The sequence below is a fragment of the Piliocolobus tephrosceles genome, chromosome 1 (assembly GCF_002776525.5).
Source record: "Piliocolobus tephrosceles isolate RC106 chromosome 1, ASM277652v3, whole genome shotgun sequence".
NCBI classification, from domain to species: Eukaryota; Metazoa; Chordata; class Mammalia; order Primates; family Cercopithecidae; genus Piliocolobus; species Piliocolobus tephrosceles.
In genome coordinates this window covers 112,000,041-112,022,712 of record NC_045434.1, presented here as the reverse complement: position 1 = coordinate 112,022,712, position 22,672 = coordinate 112,000,041, and the positions used below count along the sequence as shown (strand labels likewise).

Below are 22,672 nucleotides of genomic sequence, written 5' to 3'. Positions count from 1 at the left end.
TTTTCTCCTCTCGTCTGCCCTGCTGGCTATCTCAGTCCTTTGGAGGTGCAGCAGCAAGATGGTATGCAGTTGGTCTCCCCATGTAGGGGTGGCTGTAACGAGAGAAACTGCTGTTAATAAGTCCCCAACCTGTGCTAGGGGTAGAAGCTAGGGGCTCTTCTGGATTAAATACAGTCTGTCCCTTTCCACGGAGTCCTTTGTAGGGATCAGAAGTGCTAAGAGGCTTTTAAAACAGTTCTGGCTCTAAGCCAGTCCTACCTCAATGATTTCAAGCAGGAACATATTTGTAAAGGAGGATCCTGGCCCTTGCCCTGCAAGCTTGTGTGATTCAGACTCCATTTTCCACCTGCCCCTTGAGCCTTTTCTAAGTGTACCCCTCCCTTCACCTACCTGTTCAAAGGCTCTGTGACTTGCTAACTGGAGGGACAGCCTAATTTGGAAGGAAAAGCAGAAGGGTGTATCAGGGAGAACCGTCAGGGGCGGGGTTCAAGCCCCAGGAAGAAGACTGAGGAAGAGTCCTAAGCCCTCCCCAGAGATGCTTTATTCCATGGTTTCATCAGTCATCAGTGATGGGTTCCTCTGCCCATGCAATGAGACAGGAACATCTGTGTGGTACACGGCACTGCTCCCCTCTCAGCTACACAGTCAGATGGGGGCAGGGCGATGAATGGGTGCTTGGCTTCCCTGCTGTTGGGCAGGCTCTGAGATCTCAGCGGACAGAAATGAAAGCAAACAGGGACGCAGGAATGTTCAGGCATCGGTGACCTCCATGTTCTGCAGCCTGCTTTCTAGGGTGACGTCTCTTGCTGCCGCTTTCTTTTTGCTGCCCTCATGTTGCTTCTTCTGCTTCTTGGATGGCTCCTGGTCAATGGGTGCAGGCTTCACAAAGGGGATCAGTTCTTGCAGTCCTGGGAGGGAAGAGTCAACCAAATGACCTATTCTTTCTCAGCGAGTCAAAGCTCTAAGACCTCTGGGGAGAGTTCAACAAGACAATGATCCCTTTGAACAGAGGGGTCCCTTTGATAGGCACCGGTTTCCTTTATTCTTTTCTTCCCTAGTCTGAATCATAGCAGCATTTCAGTATCATACCTGCACTGGCTACTTTCTCAACCAGGCCCCCTGCCCTGCCCAGCCCGAGAGGGCAGATAAGAGTTTCAGGGGCTGTGTCCGAACAAAAAAACCTGGTATACCTGAAAGGGGCCTGCTATTTTGAAGAGTGTGAAGACAGAAAAGAGGAGGGTGATGAGATGAGCTGGGAGTTTTACCTGGCGGCATGAACTCCTTCAATTTCTCAGGCACAGTGATGCCCTTCTCTGTCTGGTAGTTCTCCAGGATGGCGCAGATGGTACGGGTAGTGGCGCACATGGTAGCATTGAGCATATGGACAAACTCCACCTGGGAAGACAGGGTCCCAGAGGGGAAGTCGGGCTCAACTCTCAGCTGTTCTTACGGACGGCCAGGAACCATCCATGCAACCAGACTTCCCCAACCACAACTGTCCAAATCAAAATGATGGGTTCGACCCCTTAGCAACTTTTTTCTGAATTTGAATTATTTGGTATTTATTGCCTGTTAGATAACTGCAGAAAGATCCCTCATGTCTCCATGAGTGACAAGTGGTAGCTTCTGGTATTTTGAGGAGTTGGGCCCTTTGAGGGAAGGAAGAAACTACTATTGTGGCCTTTCCTTTTCACCCCTTTCAAGCCCCTGACTTGGAAAAGAGTAGGGCCTGAAAATTGGGTTTGAAGAGAACAGCTTACAACCCAGATCTTCTTGGGTGAGAAGAGGGAAGCCTCCAACTTGTTCTGTGTAGATAAATGGAGATTATTCTTTCTCTGGAGTTAAGAAAAACAGCCAGAAAGAGAAAAGCTAGAATTACTTTATAGAAGAGAGCTAGATTCAGGTTTCTAGCTAAAAGAACTCAGTCCTGACTCAGTACAAGGCATTTTCAGATTCCCTTTTTGGTCTAGATTGAGAAGCTCAGATTTTCCCATGATGCTGGGGACCAGTGCACCCCAGAGGCTGAGAAATAAGATGGACGGGCCGTGTACTGAAGGCTCTGCTTCCCACCTCCCTGGGGTCCATCTACCTTGTCCATCATCTTCTTGGTTTGCCCATATCGGATTCGAAGCCGGCGAGCCTGGTAATCCGTGCAATTAGAACAGGAGACCAACTCACGGAAGGCTCCTGAGCCCGGAAACCAGGCCTCCAGGTCAAGCTTCTTACTGGCAGCATGATTCAAAGAACCTGTAAGGAAAAACCCCTAGAACTCATGAAGGAGGGATGGTATTTCAGAAGGCTAACCTTTAGCAAGCCTGGAGAATTCTTTAATTCATGTCCTGTCTCCAGAAGTGAAATCACATCCAGATATTCTTTTTTTTTTTGAGATGGAGTCTCACTCTGTCGCCCAGGCTGGAGTGCAGTGACTGGATCCCAGCTCACTGCAAGCTCCGCCTCCCGGATTTACGCCATTCTCCTGCCTCAGCCTCCCGAGTAGCTGGGACTACAGGCGCCTGCCACCTCGCCCGGCTAGTTTTTTGTATTTTTAGTAGAGACGGAGTTTCACCATGTTAGCCAGGATAGTCTCGATCTCCTGACCTCGTGATCTGCCCGTCTTGGCCTCCCAAAGTGCTGGGATTACAGGCGTGAGCCACCGCGCCCGGCCTCAGATATTCTTAACACCAAATACTCCCCAGTGAGAAAAGGGTAATATTTTAATTAATGTGGGCAATGAGTCGACTTGTGATCTGTTTCTCTGTGTGGCAGCTCAGCTGGTGAGGGTGGCGTCTGTGGGATGCAGGAAAGGGAGGCTGGGAAGAGGCTGGGTCCCATACCTGAGACAATATTCACGATGTGGTAAGGAATGCCCAGGGACTGGTAGAACTCCTCTGCGGTGGTAATCATCTCTTCAAACATCTCCCACGACTTGTTGTCATGCGGTGATGAGTACACAAACTGTTCAATCTGCAGAGAGGGACCCAAGGAGATGGTGACAGCGGTATAGGGTGAATAAAGGACTGCAGTGGGAGACATCCTTGCCATGAAGACCCGTTTCCACACCACTGGGAGGCAGGCAAGGCTGGGTCCCCAGCATCTGGGACTGGACCACAAAAGCAAATGCTTATGGCGCGAGCTTCCCATATGCATGCCAGCCCTGTTCTGAGTGCTTTATATATATTGACGGGGATAATCCTCACAATAGGCCACAATAGGCCACAATAGGCGTGGTGAGGCAGGCACCGTTACTGTTATCCTCTTCATACAAACGCAGAAGTGGAGCACTGGGGGCTTATGTATTTTGCCCAATGTTAGACAGCTGGTGAGTGGCAAAGCCACAGCCTGGTTTCTGGGTCCATACTCCACGCCACTCCACCACGCACTTCCCCAGAAACACAGAGGTAAGCAATGAGAGGAAAAGCTGGAGCCAGGATGGGCCTCAGCAACACAGATCCCATCTCTCGTCTAACCCTTCTGGAGAGAGAGAAAGGTCCACTCCTTACCCTGACTCATCTACTCACCTTCTCAAACTGATGGACTCGGAAGATGCCACGGGTGTCACGGCCATGGGAGCCCACCTCCTGACGGAAGCAGGTAGACAGGCCAGCATACTTGATGGGCAGGTCCTCCGGCCGGAGCCACTCATCCCGGTGCAGGGCAGCGATGGGCTGCTCTGAGGTGGCAATCAGGTACTTCTCATCATAGGAGTTGTCATCAGACTTTTCACTGCCTTTGCCAATCACCTGTGGAAGGAAGGAGCTATACCAGTTAAGAGGAAGAGGGGAGGACCTTGGCTAGAATAAGAAACCACAAGAAAGATATCAGTGATAGTGCAGGAAAAACTTCCTTTAATCCCTGCCTGGGAGTGGGGAGAGAATACTAAAAAGATAAAGGAAAGGGTCAGTCCACAATGGGGTCCTGGATAGAGATCAAAGAAATGTAAATTAAGAGGAAAGAATATTTTCCACTTATCTTTTTTTTTTCTTTTGAGACAGAGTCTCACTCTGTTGCCCAGACTGGAGTGCAGTGGCACAATCTCGGCTCACTGCAACCTCTACCTCCCAGGTTCAAGCGATTCTCCCGCCTCAGCCTCCTGAGTAGCTGCGATTACAGGCATGCACCACCATGCCTGGCTAATTTTTGTACTGTTAGTAAAGACAAGGTTTCACCATGTTGGCCAAGCTGATCTGGAACTCCTGACCTCAGGTGATCCACCTGCCTCAGCCTCCCAAAATGCTGGGATTACAGGCGTGAGCCACCATGCCCAGCTGTTTTCAACTTATATAATAAGGAAAACTCAGCCATGATAAATAATGGTCAATGCTGGCAGGTGTGCAATATATCTGTGCTGGTAGCTACATAAATTAATCCTTGCGAGGCGTTTACTAAACACCAATGTGGAGCAAAAAGGGACACCAGTCCCTGCTTTCTTGGTGCTTATAGGTTAGTGGTTATGATTCTTAAAGAATGTATTTTGCTGTTCAGCTAAAGAAAATAATGCAGGCCGGGCGCGGTGGCTCAAGCCTGTAATCCCAGCACTTTGGGAGGCCGAGACGGGCGGATCACAAGGTCAGGAGATCGAGACCATCCTGGCTAACACGGTGAAACCCCGTCTCTACTAAAAAATACAAAAAACTAGCCAGGTGAGGTGGCGGGCGCCTGTGGTCCCAGCTACTCGGGAGGCTGAGGCAGGAGAATGGCGTAAACCCGGGAGGCGGAGCTTGCAGTGAGCTGAGATCCGGCCGCTGCACTCCAGCCCGGGCGACAGAGCGAGACTCCGTCTCAAAAAAAAAAAAAAAAAAAAAAAAAAGAAAAATACTTTTGATATAATGCTACATAAAAAGGCCGCCGGGCATGGTGGCTCATGCCTGCAATCCCAGCACTTTGGGAGGCCTAGGCAGGCAGATCACCTGAGGTCAGGAGTTCAAGACCAGCCTGGCCAACTTGGTGAAACCCCATCTCTACTAAAAATACAAAAATTAGCCAGGTGTGGCCGGGTGCGATGGCTCACGCCTGTAATCCCAGCACTTTGGAGGCCGAGGTGGGTGGTTCACCTGAAGTCAGGAGCTGGAGACCAGCCTGGCCAACATGGGGAAACCCCGTCTCTACTAAAAATACAAAAAAAAAAAAAAAATTAGCCGGGCATGGTGGTGGATGCCTGTAGTCCCAGCTACTTAGGAGGGTGAGGCAGGATAATCGCTTGAACTTGGTGGGTGGAGGCCGCAGTGAGCCGAGATTATGGCACTTCACTCTAGCCTGGGTGAAAGAGTGAGACACCATCTCAAAAAAAAAAAAAAAAAAATCAGCCAGGTATGGTGGCGACGCCTGTAATCCCAGCTACTCGGGAGGCTAAGGCACGAGAATCACTTGAACCCGGGAGGCAGAGGTTGTAGTGAGCCAAGATCATTCCACTGCACTCCAGCCTGGGCAACAGAGTGAGACTCTGTCTCAAAAAATAAATACATAAATAAAAATAAAAATAAAAAATAATGCTAAGTAAAAAGGCAACTTATGTACATGGCAATTGTAAGTATGTGAAAACAACATATATATGAAAAAAATCCCGAAGTGAATATTTTAAGATGACAATCGTTATATTAGGTCAATGGGAAAGCAGGTAATTCCCTCTGCCATTTCTAAATTTTCTGTTATGTAGCAGTATTTTAATTAAAAAAAAGAAAAAAACGAAGAAAGGTTCCTCTGGGTCAGTGTTTACAGCCTGGAAAACTACCTTGCTACCTGGCAGTAGGAATGTAGCCACTGTGGGGCCATTCACATACAACACAGGAAAGCTCAAGGGCTGTGCAGCCTAATATGGTACAGCCAGCCACATATGACCATTCAAATTAAATTGGGCTAGCCGGGCGTGGTGGCTCAAGCCTGTAATCCCAGCACTTTGGGAGGCCAAGATAGGCGGATCACGAGGTCAGGAGATCGAGACCATCCTGGCTAACACAGTGAAACCCCGTCTCTACTAAAAATACAAAAAAACTAGCCGGGCGAGGTGGCGGGCGCCTGTAGTCCCAGCTACTCGGGAGGCTGAGGCAGGAGAATGGCTTGGACCCGGGAGGCGGAGCTTTCAGTGAGCTGAGATCTGGCCACTGCACTCCAGCCCGGGCGACAGAGCAAGACTTCGTTTCAAAAAAAAATAAAAATAAAAAAAACAAATTAAATTGGGCTGGGCGTCGTGGCTCACACCTATAATCCCGACACTTTGGAAGGCTGAGGCGGGCGGATTACTTGAGCCCAGGAGTTTGAAATCAGTTTGGGCAACATAGTGAGACCCTGTCTCTATATAGGAAATTAATCACAAAAATAAAAATAAAAACAAATTAAATTAAATTAAAATTTAGTTCCTCAGTTGCATCAGCCACATTTTCAGTGCTCAAGTCACACGTGGCTCATGGCTGCCATGCTGGATCATGCAGACTCAGAACATTTCCATCAGTGCAGAGAGTTCTATTGGGCAGCGCTATATTCATTCTCACAGAACTGAGGTTTTTATCAGACAAGAAGTACCAGCCAAAATTCTTCACTATTGAAACCTGTGATTCTTCCTGCCTGTGGGTCCAAGAAGCATCTGGATGAGAGATGGAGAATGCAGGACTCAGGGAGCACCGGCTACCTAACGATTTCCATAATACTCCACATAGCTTTCTCCCTAGTGTTACCTGCAGTGGATATTTCTAATGTTCTTTAATGATTACCTAATCTTACGGGTTGAAATTAGAAAAAGAAAGAAAAGGTAAAACAGGTTTTAGCCAGTAAAGGAACACATTCCTCCCTTCGTTAACAGAAAGCAGAGAGGGAGGAGGTCAAGGTTATACTAATGCTCAGGGTTTAGGGAGAACATTTTGTTTCCCAGTGCGTCTTGAATGAAAACTTAACTGTACCTCATCAACAGAAACAATGGAAAGATTCTTCTAATTACTGAACTATCTCCCTATATAAATTAGATGAGTCCAACAGCAGTTGTCTAACTCTACCTCCACTGTCTGGAGAGGAAATAAGCCAGTAGGAACTAAGTCTCTATTTCTGACAGAAGAGTTGAAAGGGAGGGGCAAACGAATAGTAGACACTGCTGCATTGGACAGCTGTTAGCAGAGACGCTCTAGAAATCTTGAGTGCCAAACACAGAGTGGGGTGCTGTTATTGGTGTTAGAGCCAGTTGATCAGAATGACCTTCTGAACCCTGACTTGAATTGTCTGGCTCTCCCTGACATGGCCCCTGGTTGAGAAGGAGCCACAAACTGGAAGCCACCTCCATCCCAAGGCAAGTATGTCTCACCCTGTGGAAGCTTCCAGTCTGGGGTTAGGAGTGGGAGGACATGGGAAGCGGGCTAAGAGATCAGGGCCACTACTGTAATTTCCTTTTGTCCAAGCACCCAAGGAATGGGCTTCTTTTCTAAGCTCATGGTGTTGAAGTATACTGGATTTAGATTCATCATACAGATTACCCAGGGAAAGGTAAAAGAGGCTGTGCAGCTGCACTGTCTAATATGGTAGTCATTAGCTACATGTTTAAGTTAAAATTAATTAAAATAAAAAATGTGCTTCCTCCGTTGTACCACCCACATTTTAAGTGCTCAAGAGTCACAGATACAGAACGTTTCCATCATCGCAGAAAGTCCTATTGGACAGCACCACTCTGCATCACTGAAGTTAAGCTACATAACTTAAGTCATTCTGCCACCTGACCCAGGCTACTCACCTTATACAGTTCTTCATCAAACTGGCTGAGCTGTGCCACCTCCTGCATGACCTCCTTCCTCATGAAAAAGGGGGTATAAATGGGAGTGTAGCCCCGACTTCCTAAGGTGCGAAGGGCATACTGGATGAGAGCCTGTTCCAGGAACACCAGGACCCCCTAGAGGAGCAGAGACACAGAACTGTGTGACTGCGTCTTGTCACTGTCATGTTCAGCTAGCACTGACACCCAAAGGCACCTAGGCCGACAGAACAGGACTACCCAGGGGCACACAGGAGGCCAAAAAAAAAGACCACAGATCACAGCAACTGACATTCTGAACCTTGAGATTCATTCTGAACACTGAAGCCCAGCGAACTATCCAGACACACAGTTAAGAGAATTCTCTTGATGTTCTCAAAGCACTTTGGGCCTACACAAACCACAGTGCTTCTGACAGTGGATTTTGATTCTTTGTTACTTGTCTGACTATCCAATTATACTGAGCTACTTAAAGGCAGAGACTGTTCTGATTCAGTCAGCAAAACATACATTCATTATGGAGGACCACTTAGTGGCTTTTGTTCTATGGAATCCTGATAAGGCCTCTCTTGCTTTAGAAAGAGAATTGCATCTAATTGCCAATACATTTGCAGAAAGGCGAGTACAACTGGTAGATTTGGGGGCCTCTTTAAGTAGGTTATGTCTCTCCGCCAAAACAAAACAAAAAAAAAATTTTTGTTTCTTCTTTATAATCCTGTCCTCACTGGCTCCCAGCTCTTACCTTCAAGAAGTACCCTCGACTCCCAGCCACCACGGCCCCCTTTTCGCCTTCAAAGCCATCTACCATCACCACCAGGTCCACATGAGAGTACTTCTTCCTGACCGTACAATCCCCCCAAATCCTCTCTACTTTGTTGTCCGCATCCTAAGGAAACAGAGCAAGAAAGAAAGATACATGACATGTGATTTTATTTTTTTATTTTTAAATTAAATTATTATTATTATTTGTTTTGGAGACAGGGTCTTACTACTCTGTCATCCAGGCTGGAGTGCAGTGGCACAATGTTGGCTCACTGCAACCTCAACCTTCCAGGCTCCAGTGATCCTCCCACCTCAGCCCTAGCTGGGACTACAGACAGGTGCGCGACACTATGCTCAGCCAATTTTTGTATTTTTTGTAGAGACGGGGTTGTGCCATGTTGCCCAGGCCGGTCTCGAACTCCTGGGCTCAAGTGATCCCCCTGCCTAGGCCTCCCAAAGTGCTGGGATTACAGACATGAGACACCGTGCCAAGCTTGATATATGATTTCTTAATTCTACAACCTCCATCTTTCCAAACTTTATTCTACGAACAACTTAGCTTTGTGACGTCATCGCTTAACTTAAACACTACTGTGTCTCATAACTAGAGAATACAACTTGCTACTCAATGGAGAAGTAATAACTTACAAAGTTTGAGAAGTAACTCTAGCCATGAAACTGGGAAGGATGATTTTCCAAGAGGTCTATAGTATTCTCTCGGTTTTTGTTTTTGTTTTTGTTTTATTAAACTTTAAGTTCTAGGGTACTGTTTTTGTTTTTTTTAACCCTTTTAAATGACCTCTCAAATCCTGCACAAGGACAACTCTTCCCAGATAATTGACATTGCCTGGGGTGCAGAGGAAAATGTAATTTTTTTTTCCAGGCTCTCATTGGTCCCAGGGCAACATGAGGGCGGACTCGGGGCCCTGACCTCCTGAATCTGCTCATGGTCTGAGCTCTGCAGCCTCCTGCACACCCCAGCCTGCAGTGAGTTTAATGTTCACCAGGGAATGAATGAAAGAGGCACAGATGGGCCCTGCTCAGGCTGGGGTGTCAGGGAACAAAGGCTGGGCTCCAAGCAGCTTTGTGCAGGGGAAGCTCCCGCTCAGCAGGAAACTTTTATCATGCAGATTTCCCTTCCACCGGCAGCTTCTCAGTGGGGTGTGGGTGAGGGGGTTAGGTTGATTTAGCAGATCCCTCCTAAGAGACACCTGCTACCATGGGCAACATGCAGTGGAGGACAGCAGCCCTATTTAGAAGAGATTTCTGTGCCAGGAGTCTCCTCCTACCTGCTGTCTCTGCTAATTCCCAATCAGACAAGGATCTGACTCCTGCAATTCTCAATTGGCGGACAGAGGGAATATACAAAGAACCTGCTTCTGACAGAGAGTGCCAGTGTTCCACAGATCTCCTCCCGTCCCCGCCCCTGCAGCCACCTAAGGCTGCCTCCCGCTGCAGCACAGCCACCTACCTCATCGTTACTGATGGGCACAGAAGGGTGCAGAAGGTTCCCAATCTCTCGGAGGTTCTCAAATCGCTCTGCTTCCAGCTTTATCCGCTCCGCGTCACACTTCAGGATGGCTTCGTCAATGAGGAGTCGGACTTTTTTGATTTGTGAGACTTTCAGGTTCTGTAGATGAACAGGCCAGGCCCATAAGCAGGACAGTGAGGCAAGGACAGCACAGGAATAAGATTTGGTTGCCCTAACCCTGTTGTGCTCTAAAGAGAGCCCTTGCGGTAGCATTTTAAAAACCGGGAACGAAGATTTCTAAGAACTGAGATTTGTTTATTTACTTATTTATTTATTTTTGAGACAGAGTCTCACTCTGTCGCCCAGGCTGGAGTGCAGTGGCCGGATCTCAGCTCACTGCAAGCTCCCCCTCCCAGGTTTACGCCATTCTCCTGCCTCAGCTTCCCGAGTAGCTGGGATGACAGGCGCCCGCCACCTCACCTGGCTAGTTTTTTGTATTTTTTAGTAGACACGGGGTTTCACCGTGTTAGCCAGGATGGTCTCGATCTCCTAACCTCATGATCCGCCTGTCTTGGCCTCCGAAAGTGCTGGGATTACAGGCTTGAGCCACCGCGCCCGGCAAGAACTGAGATTGATTTCACACACGGATATATACAGTCTTGCTCTACAAATCCATCAGCATTTTTCCTTGGTGGTGCTTGAGGCAGAGATGGATAGTTCTGGCCACTCCTATTGTTCCCATACATCGCAGAAATGTTAGTACTGCCGCTCTTACGAGAACTTTCCTTTAATCTGCAGTTTCTGATTTTCTTGACTGAACCAATTTAGCACTCTATTGATGTGCTGCATTTAACTGTTCTCTAGGAAGATTATAAATTTATTAGGAGTAAGAGATTTGTCTGAAGCACATTTTTGTATTCTGTATTGCAGGTGTGCTCTTACTTCTTTGAGGCGAGTGCTTTAGCAGTAGGGCCAGGCAGGCTCAGGCCCCCAATCCGAGCCCTTTAAGCACAGCAACTTCCCTGTTTTGGTTTATGTTCTTGCTATATGTTAAGGGTTTCAAGAAAGGGTTCAGTGACTAAAAAACTCAAAAATTACTCCTCTTGCCCAGCGCACTAAATATTTACTGTATTACAGTAAGTTGAAGTTTCTTGCCTTTGTGTACCAAAAGGTAGAAAATGGAGCTATATAAACCAAACACAGTTCCTTTCCTTTTTCTATTCTTCCTACCCTTGACTCTCCCACTCCATCTGTCTCCATTGCTGCTGTCTAATAAATACTCAAATATAGAATATAACAAGAATGGGTGGGGACATTTCCCAGCAGCAGAAATGAAAGGATGTCACAATGCTGTGTGCAGCAGAGTGTGAGCACTTGCTGTCTAGGAAAAAAATTAAGACAAAACAGCAGAGATCCTAACTAGAAAAGGACTCTAACTTACAGCTAAAGCGTCTGCAGTAAGGTCATCAAAATTCAACACATTCTCTGGGACAGACTCATCATCTTCCACTGGCTCTTTTTTCTGCAGGAAGGAAAAAACCCAACACAAATCAATAAAAGAAAATCTCTGGCATTGTTTTATAAAGTAAACAGCAAATTAATGTATTATGTAAACGAATTGCAGAACTTCCTACATATAAAAGATACAACATGTAGGAAAAAAATTAGGACACTGGAAACCAGAAGTCAAAGTGTTAAGCCCCTATGCTGCCACTTAATAGCTTTTTGATCCTAAAATCAATCTGTCTGGGTCAGAGAATTAACACCCTGAAGAATACGAGAAGAATGTCACTCCCTGTGCGTAGGTCCTCATAGGAATCAGAAGAGAATTGATTTGAAATGCTCATGAGCTACAAGCGCGGGAGAGGCAGCCCAATGCTCAGGAGCAAGCCCTGGGGCAGACACACCTGCGTGTGGATTCTTTTTTTTTGTTTTTTTGACGGAGTCTCACTCTGTCGCCCAGGCTGGAGTGCAGTTTGCGTGCTCTCGGCTTATTGCAAGCTCCACCTCCCGGTTTCAAGTGATTCTCCTGCCTCAGCCTCCCAAGTAGCTGGGATTACAGTAGTGCGCCACCACATCTGGCTAATTTTGTTTTGTTTTGTTTTGTTTTGTATTTTTAATAGAGACAGGGTTTCACTATGTTGGACAGGGTGATCTCAAACTCCTGGTCTCAAGTGATCTCCCACCTTGACCTCCCAAAGTAATGGGATTACAGGCATGAACCACTGCACCCACCCCAAGTGTAGATTCTTATCCACCTGCTAACAACAGTCCCAGCATTGAGGCTAAGGGGGAAAGATGGATGAAGCGATGACATATCAGACAGCCAAGGAAAACAAACGAACAAAAAGTCACAGGATCTGGAACTAAGTTTAGAACAATCAATGCAATTTGACACAATGGCAGGGGTGTAACCAGGGCTGGATTTCGTTCTCTCTAGTTTCTCTTCTCATCCTTCTGTATGATAATTCTGCTAAATCATCACTTGTAATCCTTGCACAAAACCAGGTTAATTTAAGATCACTTAAAGAGCTAAATTCTTCTTAAATTAAAAAGAGTTGGCAGGGCACTGTGGTTCATGCCTGTAATCCCAACACTTTGGGAGGCTGAGGCGGGTGGATCATGAGGTCAGGAGTTCAAGACCTGCCTGGCCAAGATGGTGAAACCCCATCTCTACTAAAAATACAAAATTAGGTGGGCGTGGTAGCAGACACCTGTAATCCCAACTACTCGGGAGGCTGAGGCAGAAGAATCGCTTGAAATCGGGGGGGCGGAGGTTACAGTGAGCCAAGATCACGCCACTGCACTCCAGCCTGGGTGACAGAGTGAGACTCCATCTCAAAAAAAAAAAAAAAAGAAAAAGAAAAAAGAGTTGGCCGGGCATAGTGGCTCACGCCTGTAATCCCAGCACTTTGGGAGGCCGAGGCGGGCGGATCACGAGGTCAGGAGATCAAGACCATCTGGCTAACATGGTGAAATCCCGTCTCTACCAAAAACACACACAAAAAAATTAGCCGGGCATTGTGGCACACAACTGTAGTCCCAGCTACTCGACAGGAGAATAGAGTGAACCCGGGAGGCGGAGGTTGCAGTGAGTCGAGATCGCACCACTGCACTCCAGCCTGGGCGACAGATCGAGACTCCATCTCAAAAAAAAAAAAAAAAAAAGAGTTAAAGGAAGTTAGTCAAAGGCCATTATAATAAGATATATGAGACTTCAACAAAACTTGCATAAGAATATTTAGCATCTGCTTTGTAAGTATAAATAAAACAAAGTATAATCAGGTACAGTGGCTTGCAACTGTAATCCCAGCTACATGGTAGGCTGAGGTGGGAGGATCATTTTAGCCCAAGAGTTCAAGACCAGCCTGGGCAGCAGAGTGACACTTCATATCTAAATATCTAAATATATATATTTTAAATTAGCCAGGCATAGTGGAGTACATCTGTACTCTCAGCTACTTGGGAGGATGAGGAGGGGGGATTGCATGAGCCCAGGAATTAGAGGCTGTGGTGAGCTATGCTTGTGCCACTGTACTGCAGCCTGGGTGACTTTAAAAAATTAGCCAGGCACAGTGACATCTGTCTATAGTCCTAGTTACTTAAGAGGCTGAGGTGGGAGGACTGCTTGAGCCAAGGAGTTGGAGGTTGCAGTGATCTATGATCATGCCACTGCACTCTAGCCTGGGCAACAGAGCAAGACACTGTCTCAAAAAAAGAAGAAAGAAACAACAAAAGGACTAAATCTCCTAAATGTAAAGCATAGAAATCCTTTAGGTTCATTACACATTCTCATACGATCAAAATGCTAACCATAACTCCACTCACACCCTTCAGTGACTCAGAGCAAAATCATCTTAAAAAGCTAGAAAAATCTGGCCAGGTGCAGTGGCAACATAGGGAGACTCCATCTCTACGAAAAAAAAAAAAAAAATTAGCCGAGTGTGGTGGCATGCTACTAGGGAGGCTGAGTAGGAGGACTGCTTGGGCCCAGGAGGTTGAGGCTGCAGTGAGCCATGATTGTGCCACTGCACTCCATCCTGGGCAACAAAACGACACTTTGTCTCAAATAAAAGAAAAAAGTCGGAAAAATCTGAAACTATCAGAATGAGTCTTGATAAGAACAAACAGACTATAGAGGTAGGGAAAAAATGGACTAAATCTCAAGATTTTTGCAATGGCTTCATAGGCAGGGTGATATGTTAGCAAGATAGTTACCAGGCTCCCTTGCTATTTGATAGTCCCCCAGGGCAGCAAATTCAAGTTCAGAGCTCAAGGTTTGACTCTGCAACTAAGTTAGAGTATGATTTTAAGCAAGCTCTTTACTTTCCTAAGCCGATTCCCTTACCCATTAAATAGGGCTGACAAATGTACCATCTGCACTCCAGCTTTGCAGTAACGATCAAAACCAAAAGGAGATGTCTGTGAAAGTATCTGAATGTTTTCAAGTGCTCTACAAATTAAAGCACTATCATTACCATTTCAATGGCAGCGGGAGTGAACACTGCCTGCATGGCTAGCAACAAAATCAGATCTAGGAATGTTATTGTAAATGACAACACTCACAATCCCATCTTCTTGCTACAAAAAAGTACCCAGCTGGCACTGACTGCACATAGGTCCCAAAGAACACCCAGGGAGGAGTATGCATGGGAATTAACATAAGCATGGGGTCTCTAGCATGCAAACGACTAAGTCCCACAGAAAGAAACTGGATGATTATCAATACCACTTTCCACAGCTAAAAGTGTTACACGCTGAAAGTGTAACAAAATATCGTCAAAGAGAAAGATGCCCACTGTCATGAAGCCAAGTGTAAGGTGCTAGAATCCCAAGGTCATCTTTTTATGCTCTTTACTGGTGCAGTTCCAAAGTTCTATAATGTTTTTTGTTGCTGTTGTTTAGTTTTGAGGTTTACAACTTAAAAGTTATCTAGATTATAAAGTGCATTTAATTAATTCTTTTTTCTTTCTTTTTTTTTTTTTTTTTTTTTTGAGACAGGGTTTCACTGGAAACCCAGGCTGGAGTTCAGTAGCCCAATCTTGGCTCACTGCAACTTATACCTCTTGGCTTCAAGTGATCCCCCCACCTCAGCCTCCTGAGTAGCTGGAACTACAGGCGTCGGCCACCAAGTCTGGCTAATTGTTTTGTTTTATTTTATTTTTGTAGAGACGGGGTTTCACCATGTTGTGCAGACTGGTCTTAAACTCCTAAGCTCAAGCAATTTGCCCACCTCGGCCTCCCAAAGTGCTGGGACTACAGGCGTGAGCTACTGTACCTAGCTATAATATGTAATGTAATATGATTAAGGGGCTAAACAGGTATTTTTGAAGAAAGGTTAAAAACATGAACTATTCTGGATACCAAAGCAAAAGCTGAGCTGAAACGTGATATTTTTCAGGCATAGGAAGGATTTTTTTTGGATGAAGGCCAGTAACATTACTTGCCATTCATTATAACCCACAATTGCTGAACAACTACATGTTCTTGACACTGTGCCAAATTTTCTACATTTGAAAGAAATTTAGTTCTATGCATAACCATTGCTTGGCGTTTGAATTTTTAAAAAAAGTTCTAACAATTCCATTCTATAGGTTTTAGCATTGTCATTTTATAGATGAGAAAACTGAGGCTCAGACATTAACTTGCCTAAAAGTCACATAACGTAGCAAGATTTGAACTCTGAATCTGTACTGTTTTCATTGTGGAGCACAACTACACTGAGATGACAAATCTGAAATCTGCCATAAAAAAAAGATGACTGATGGAATTTATATTTCTAGTGTAAGAACAGAATAGACAACAAACGGCTAGACAACAAAGAATCTTACCTGAACACAGAAGATGGACTTGTGGTAAAGTATATGAAAGTGCCTCCAAGTTCCCTGCCTCCCTATCTTTTCAAAATAATATGTTCCCCTTCGGTAAGAAATTGAACATCTTGTAGACTTAAACACTGAGTTAGAACTTCTGTGAACATTAGCTAAGAGCAAGATCAAATATCTCCGCTCAAGCTCACGGCTGTTTGTTACTCAGTTCTCTTACCTTCATTTTCTCTCCGATTGTCTTGCTGCATAGGTTCTTCAGCTTGTTCAAGTTGTCTGCCCGAAATCTACCTAGGAATAAAGAATCCAAGAATATACCAAAGAAACGCCCATAATTAAGATACTCCCTTCTCCTGATCTTGACTTAGTACTGATCTCAGGTTAAGGCCTAAATACCGGCAGAGCTGAAGGATCTGCCTCATGAAGTTATAAACTCTTAGAGTTTTATTTATTTATTTATTTATTTATTTATTTATTTATTTATTTATTATTTTTTGGAGATGGCGTCTTGCTCTTGTTGCCCAAGCTGGAGTGTAGTGGTGCAATCTCGGCTCACTGCAACTTCCGCCTCCCAAGTTCAAGCAATTCTCCTGCCACAACCTCCCGAGTAGCTGGGATTATAGGTGCCTGCCACCACGCCCAGCTAATTTTTGTGTTTTTAGAAGAGACGGGGCTCTACCACGTTGGCCGGGCTGGTCTCGAACTCCTGACCTCGGCCTCCCAAAGTGCTGGGATTACAGGCATGAGCCACTGTGCCCGGTGTAATCTTACAGCTTTAGAGCCCCAATGTAGTTGGCATACAGTGGTGACTACAATGGTGTCCCCAGCATTTGGTGACAAGGAAAAGACCATTCTGAGGTTAAAATTTAAAAGTATGATAACATGTATGACACCACTATAGAGTGACACATCTGAAAAACTTGGAAGACGCTCAAGTAACTAACCTCCCCAATTATCTTAAAACTCATTTAAGGAAACTAGGTGCTATGCACAGGACTCTAGAAAGAGTGCAGTCATGATTGCTACCTCTCCATGCTAGAAATGGCTAAAGTTACCCTTTTACTTTGATACAACGCTCCTCTGGCAGCCTTGAGAGTAATTTAGCCTCTTATAATTTGGTTTCCTTTGGGGGAAGACAGTGCACTAACTAGTCAACATATTGACCCAAATTAATATATTGGTATCATGGATCATCGGTCTAACTCTGATTGGTAAAATTTGGACCTCTTGAATCTAAACATTAGGGGCAATATGATAAAATTCAAGCACAAGCTTTCTAGTTGTTGTTGAGGCAGGGTCTCACTCTGTCACCCAGACTGGAGTACAGTGGCACTACCTCAGCTTACTATAATCTCTGCCTCCTGGACTCAAGTGATCCTCCCACCTCAGTCTCCCAGGCAGCTAGGACTACAGGTGTGCACCACCACACCCAGCTAATTTTTTTAATTTTTATTTTTGTAGAGATGGAGTTTTGCTGTGTTGCCCAGGCTGGTCGCAAATTCTTGGGCTCAAGCGATCCACCCATTTTGGCCTCCCAAAGTGCTAGAATTACAGGTGTGAGCCATGGCATCCAGCCAAACTCAAGCTTTTAAGAGGCAAAATTGATGACTAGAAATGAGATAGCACCTATAGAGCCATTCTTTAAGGTTTTACCAAGGAGCTTTCCTCTTTGATATCTCTTTAACAAAACTTGATGCAAAATGATATCACTATTTTCTCATTCACTTATTCACATTGATAAAACTATAGAGATGGACAATAGATTAGTGGTTGCTAGGGGTGAAATGGAGGGCAAAGGGAGTAGACTACAAAGAGACAGCAAGAAGGATCTTTGTGATGATGAAACAGTTCTGTATCTTGAGCATAGCAGTGGTTACGCAAATTTACACATGGTAAGATTGCACAGAACTACACATACACATGTATAAAACTGGCAAAATCTGAATAAGGTTTGTGGATTGTAGCAATGTCAATTTCTTGGTTTTAATATTGTACTAGAGTTATATAAGATGTTATCATTGGGGAAAACAGGACCTTTCTACTATTTTTCCAACTTCCTGTAAATCTATAATCATTCTGAGATTCCTTCCTATTTGCAAGGCAGCAGGGTAGGTATTGGGAGCATAAAAGAAAATAAGGCCAGGTGTGGTGACTCATGCCTATAATTCCAGCACTTTGGGAGGCTGAAGTGGGTGGGTCGCTTGAGCCCAGGAATTCAAGACCAGCCTGGGCAACGCGGCAAAACCCTGTCTCTACAAAAAAAAAAAAAAAAAAATACAAAAATTAGCTGAGCATGGTGGCGTGTGCCTGTGGTCCCAGCTACTTGGGAGGCTGAGGTGAGAGGATCACTTGATTCCAGGAGGCAGAGGCTGCAGTGAGCTGAGATCGTTCCACTGCACTCCAGCCTGTGTGACAGAATAAGACTTTATCACAAAAGAGAAAAAGAAAAGAAACAAAAAGAAAATAAAACAAAACTGAATATTGCAACAATGCTGAATGTTTCAATCAATTAATATAGCATATCCCTTCATTATTTTTAATTTCTCTCAGCAATGTTTTATAGTTTTCAGTGTATGAATCTTAAATGTTATTTATTAGGTATATCTCTATGTACGTGGTGTTTCTAAACTGTTACTTGTTTATACAAGTACCTTTGATTCTGTGTATTGTATCCAGTGATTTTGTTATTTAATTTTAATAGTTCAGATTCTGCATACACAATCAAGTGATCTGCAAATAATGACAGTTTCTTCCATTCCAATCTTTTATTTCTGTTTCTTGCCTTATTCATACTGCCTGGAACCTTTGTCATGATGTTGATTAGAAGAGGTGATGGCCGGGCGCGGTGGCTCAAGCCTGTAATCCCAGCACTTTGGGAGGCCGAGATGGGCGGATCACGAGGTCAGGAGATCAAGACCATTCTGGCTAACACAGTGAAACGCTGTCTCTACTAAAAAATACAAAAAACTAGCCGGGCGAGGTGGCGGGCGTCTGTAGTCCCAACTACTCGGGAGGATGAGTCAGGAGAATGGTGTAAACCCGGGAGGCGGAGCTTGCAGTGAGCTGAGATCCGGCCACTGCACTCCAGCCCGGGCAACAGAGCGAGACTCCGTCTCAAAAAAAAAAAAAAAGAAGAGGTGATAACAGACATACTTGTCTTGTTCCTAACCTCAAGGGGAAAGCATTAAGAAAAATGTGGCCGGACGCAGTGGCTCACACTTGTAATACCAGCATTTTGGGAGGCCAAGGTGGGCAGATCACAAGATCAAGAGATCGAGACCATCCTGGCCAACATGGTGAAAACCCCCTTTCTACTAAAAATATAAAAATTAGCTGGGCGTGGTGGCATGTACCTGTAGTCCCAGCTACTCAGGAGGCTAAGGAAAATCGCTTGAACCTGGGAGGCAGAAGTTGCAGTGAGCTGAGGTTGCGCCACTGCATTCCAGCCTGGCAACAGAATGAGACTGTCTCAAGAGAAGAGAAGAGAAGAGAAGAGAAGAGAAGAGAAGAGAAGAGAAGAGAAGAGAAGAGCCAAGACAAGACAAGGGCTTTTCTGTATCTACTATCAGATTAAGGAAGCTCCGTTCTATTCTCAGTTTATTGCATTTTTATCATGAGCAATTGACTCTCCACATTAAAAAAAATTTTGATCTATCTCACATAAATGCCAAAATTAATATTAAATAAATCTTATACCTAAACATAAAAGGTAAAGAAATAAAATGTCTACAAAAAAAAAAACTGGAAAATCTCTTCTGGAGGTTAAGATATAACATGATTTTCAAAACAGAATACAAATTCTGTGATTTATCTATTGTGTTTTGGAAAAATTAGGAACTTCTTGTTTTTTTTTTTTGAGACGGAGTCTCGCTCTGTCACCCAGCCTGGAGTGCAGTGGCCGGATCTCAGCTCACTGCAAGCTCCGCCTCCCAGGTTTACGCCATTCTCCTGCCTCAGCCTCCCGAGTAGCTGAGACTACAGGCGCCCGCCACCTCGCCCAGCTAGTTTTTGTATTTTTAAGTAGAGACGGGGTTTCACCGTGTTAGCCAGGATGGTCTCGATCTCCTGACCTTGTGATCCGCCCGTCTCGGCCTCCCAAAGTGCTGGGATTACAGGCTTGAGCCACCACGCCCGGCCAGGAACTTCTATTCATCACAAGACTGAAAGAATGAAAAGGCAAGCTACAGAATGGGAGAGGAGATCTGTGGTATCTGTATCTCACAGGTATTCTTCTATCCACTCTATATAAATAATTCCTATAAACCACTAAGAAAAGGACAAATAAAAATTGGTCAAAAGGCTTGAAGAGGTACTTCTCAAAATAGGCTATCCAAATGCCATCAACTTATGAAAAAGCGCTCAATATCTTTAGTCACCAAAAAAATGCAAATTGAAATAACACTGAGATACCACTATATATCTACCAGAATGGCTAAATTAAAAGGACTGCCAATGTCAAGTATTGGCAAGAATGCCAAGCAACTGGAACTCTTAGATATTGCTGGTGGGAATATCAATCATTACAACCACTTTGGAAAACTACTTGGTATTATCTGCTAAATCTAAACATGTGCCCACCCTATGATCCAGCAATTCTACTCCTTGGTACATACCCAACAGAAATGAGTGCTTATGTCTACCAAAAGACACGCATAAGAATGTACATATGTTCTTATCACAAAATGTAAGTATTTGAGGTGATGGATATGTTAATTAGCTTGCGTTTATTATTCCACATTGTATTCATAAATGATAACATTACATTGTCCCCTATAAATATATACAACTATAATTTGTTAGTTGACAAACTTTTTTTTAAAAGAGTCTCTAGAAGCTTATTCATAATGCCCTCAACTGGTAACAACCCAGTTTATCCAAATGTCATGAAGTAAATAAGCCAGTAGAATTGATTGGCATATTTACATAATGGAGTATTATACAGCAATGAAAAGAACCAACTACTGCTACATGTTAGTAACATGGATGAATCTTACAGACATAATCTTGAAAGAAAGAAGCCATGCCAGGTGCGGTGGCTCACGCCTGTAATCCCAGCACTTCGGGAGGCCGAGGCGGGTGGATCACAAGGTTAGGAGATCAAGACCATCCTGGCTAACATGGTGAAACCCCGCCTCTACTAAAATACAAAAAAAATTAGCCGGGCGTGGTGGTGGGCGCCTGTAATCCCAGCTACTCAGGAGGCTGAGGCAGGAGAATGGTGTGAGCCCGGGAGGTGGAAGTTGCAGTGAGCCAAGATCGTACCACTGCACTCCAGTCTGGGCGACTGAGCAAGACTCTGTCTCAAAAAAATAAAAAAGAAGCCTATACCAAAGTATATACTACATAAGTCCATTTACATGAAGTTCAAACCCAGGCAAAGGAATTTATGGTGACAGAGGTAAGAATACTATTATTTTTGGAGGAGGGGCTGACTGGGAGGTGGCATAAGGCAATCTGCTGGTGTGCTATAAATGTCTTATATTTTGATCTGGGTGTTACGTTGGTGTATAGATTTAGAAAACTCATCAACCTGTATACTAAGATTTGTGTACTTTACTGTATCTATGTCAATAAGTTTCCGAAGGGTATATACAGGAATAGTATAAATGCTGTAAGAGATTTGTAAGATAATACAAGGAGAGCACTCCACAAATGAGGTGGCACTACGAGAGTAGCTGAGTGGCAAAGAGGGCTGATGGAAGTGGGAGCGGCACACCCTGATAAGGAACGTCCCAGGAAGAGGCAACAGTCACAGAAGTGTGAAAGAGTCTAGGAGTAGCAATAACAAGCTAGAGCAAAGAGCGGGAGGCCCTGTGCGGGGAGTGGTAGACGGCGAGGCCAGGAAGGCATGGGGGACTTTGTAAAGTGTATTCAGAAATTTGGATTTTTATGTTTTAAGGCTGTACTGTCCAATATAGTAGCTTTCAAAATACCATGTGACTATTAGCATTTGAAATTTGAAATGAGCACCTGAACAGAGTGGTGCTTTAAGTGTGAAACACACTTTGGAGTTTGAGAACTTGTACCAAAAAAAAAAAAAAAAAAACAGTAAAATATCTCAGTAGTTTCAGTAATTTTTTTTTTTTTTTCAGATGAAGTCTCACTTTGTCCCGCAGGCTGGAGTGTAATGGCGCGATCTCGGCTCACTGCAACCTCTGCCTCCTGAGTTCAAGCAATTCTCCTGCCTCAGCCTCCCAAGTACCTGGGATTACAGGCGCCTGCCACCACACCTGGCTAATTTGTGTGTGTGTGTGTATGTTTTTTTTTTTTTGGAGACACAGTTTTGTTCTGTCACCCAGGTTGGAGTGCAGTGGCGTGATCTCGGCTCACTGCAAGCTCTGCCTCCCCTCAGCCTCCCAAGTAGCTGGCACTACAGGTGCCCTCCACCATACCCAGCTAACTATTTTTGTATTTTTAGTAGAGACGGGGTTTCACCATGTGGGTCAGGCTCATCTCAAACTCCTGACCTCAGGTGATACACCCGCTTCAGCCACCCAAAGGGCTGGGATTACAGGCATGAGCCACCGTGCCAGGCTAGTTTCAATAATTTAAAAACACTGATTATATGTTGAAAATATAATTTTGGGGCTGGGCGTGGTGGTTCACCTCACCCAGGCTGACCTCAGTGTACTGGCCAGGCCCCCTACCTTGGAGGTAAATGATTTGATCTTCCCAAAGAGTGACTTCTTGCTGGTAAAGATGAGGTCGTCTTCCACATCCTCGCCTTCCATGATGGCACAGCTGTCAGCTGCTGGCAGGTCACAGTCCTTGAGGGTAGCATTCATCACCAGCTTGGAGTACTTGTACTCTAGTCTATAAAACAGGAGGATGGGAAAGACAAGATCCCAAAATGTGGGAATAAGGGGGAAAGAGGTAGAGAGGTTGGGC

General features: G+C 44.8%; 1 protein-coding gene across 2 annotated transcripts; it reads right to left on the bottom strand.

Moving 5' to 3' along the window:
- Positions 1-478: 478 nt before the first annotated feature.
- Positions 479-22,591, bottom strand: SARS1 (seryl-tRNA synthetase 1). 2 transcript variants are annotated; one of them, XM_026449432.2, is made up of 11 exons: positions 22,432-22,591; positions 16,005-16,071; positions 11,401-11,481; positions 9,960-10,118; positions 8,469-8,612; positions 7,709-7,864; positions 3,519-3,740; positions 2,835-2,964; positions 2,090-2,247; positions 1,266-1,395; positions 479-908 (listed from the first exon to the last, which is right to left on the bottom strand). In XM_026449432.2, exons 1-11 carry the CDS (start codon positions 22,563-22,565, stop codon positions 751-753), a joined length of 1,539 nt encoding a protein of 512 aa, XP_026305217.1. In that variant the 5' UTR covers positions 22,566-22,591; the 3' UTR covers positions 479-750. The 2 variants fall into 2 exon arrangements, with proteins under 2 accessions (XP_026305217.1, XP_026305218.1); XM_026449433.2 differs by having other exon boundaries at positions 482-908; positions 16,005-16,075; positions 22,432-22,588.
- Positions 22,592-22,672: the final 81 nt, after the last annotated feature.

Coding starts and splice junctions, on each gene's coding strand:
- SARS1 (XM_026449432.2), bottom strand. CDS start 22,565: ATGCTACCCTCAAGGACTGTGACCTGCCAGCAGCTGACAGCTGTGCCA. Junction 2,965..3,518: donor GAGTCCATCAGTTTGAGAAG/GTGAGTAGATGA, acceptor CCCTCTCTGCAG/ATTGAACAGTTTGTGTACTC. Junction 909..1,265: donor GAAGGAGTTCATGCCGCCAG/GTAAAACTCCCA, acceptor CTTCCCTCCCAG/GACTGCAAGAACTGATCCCC.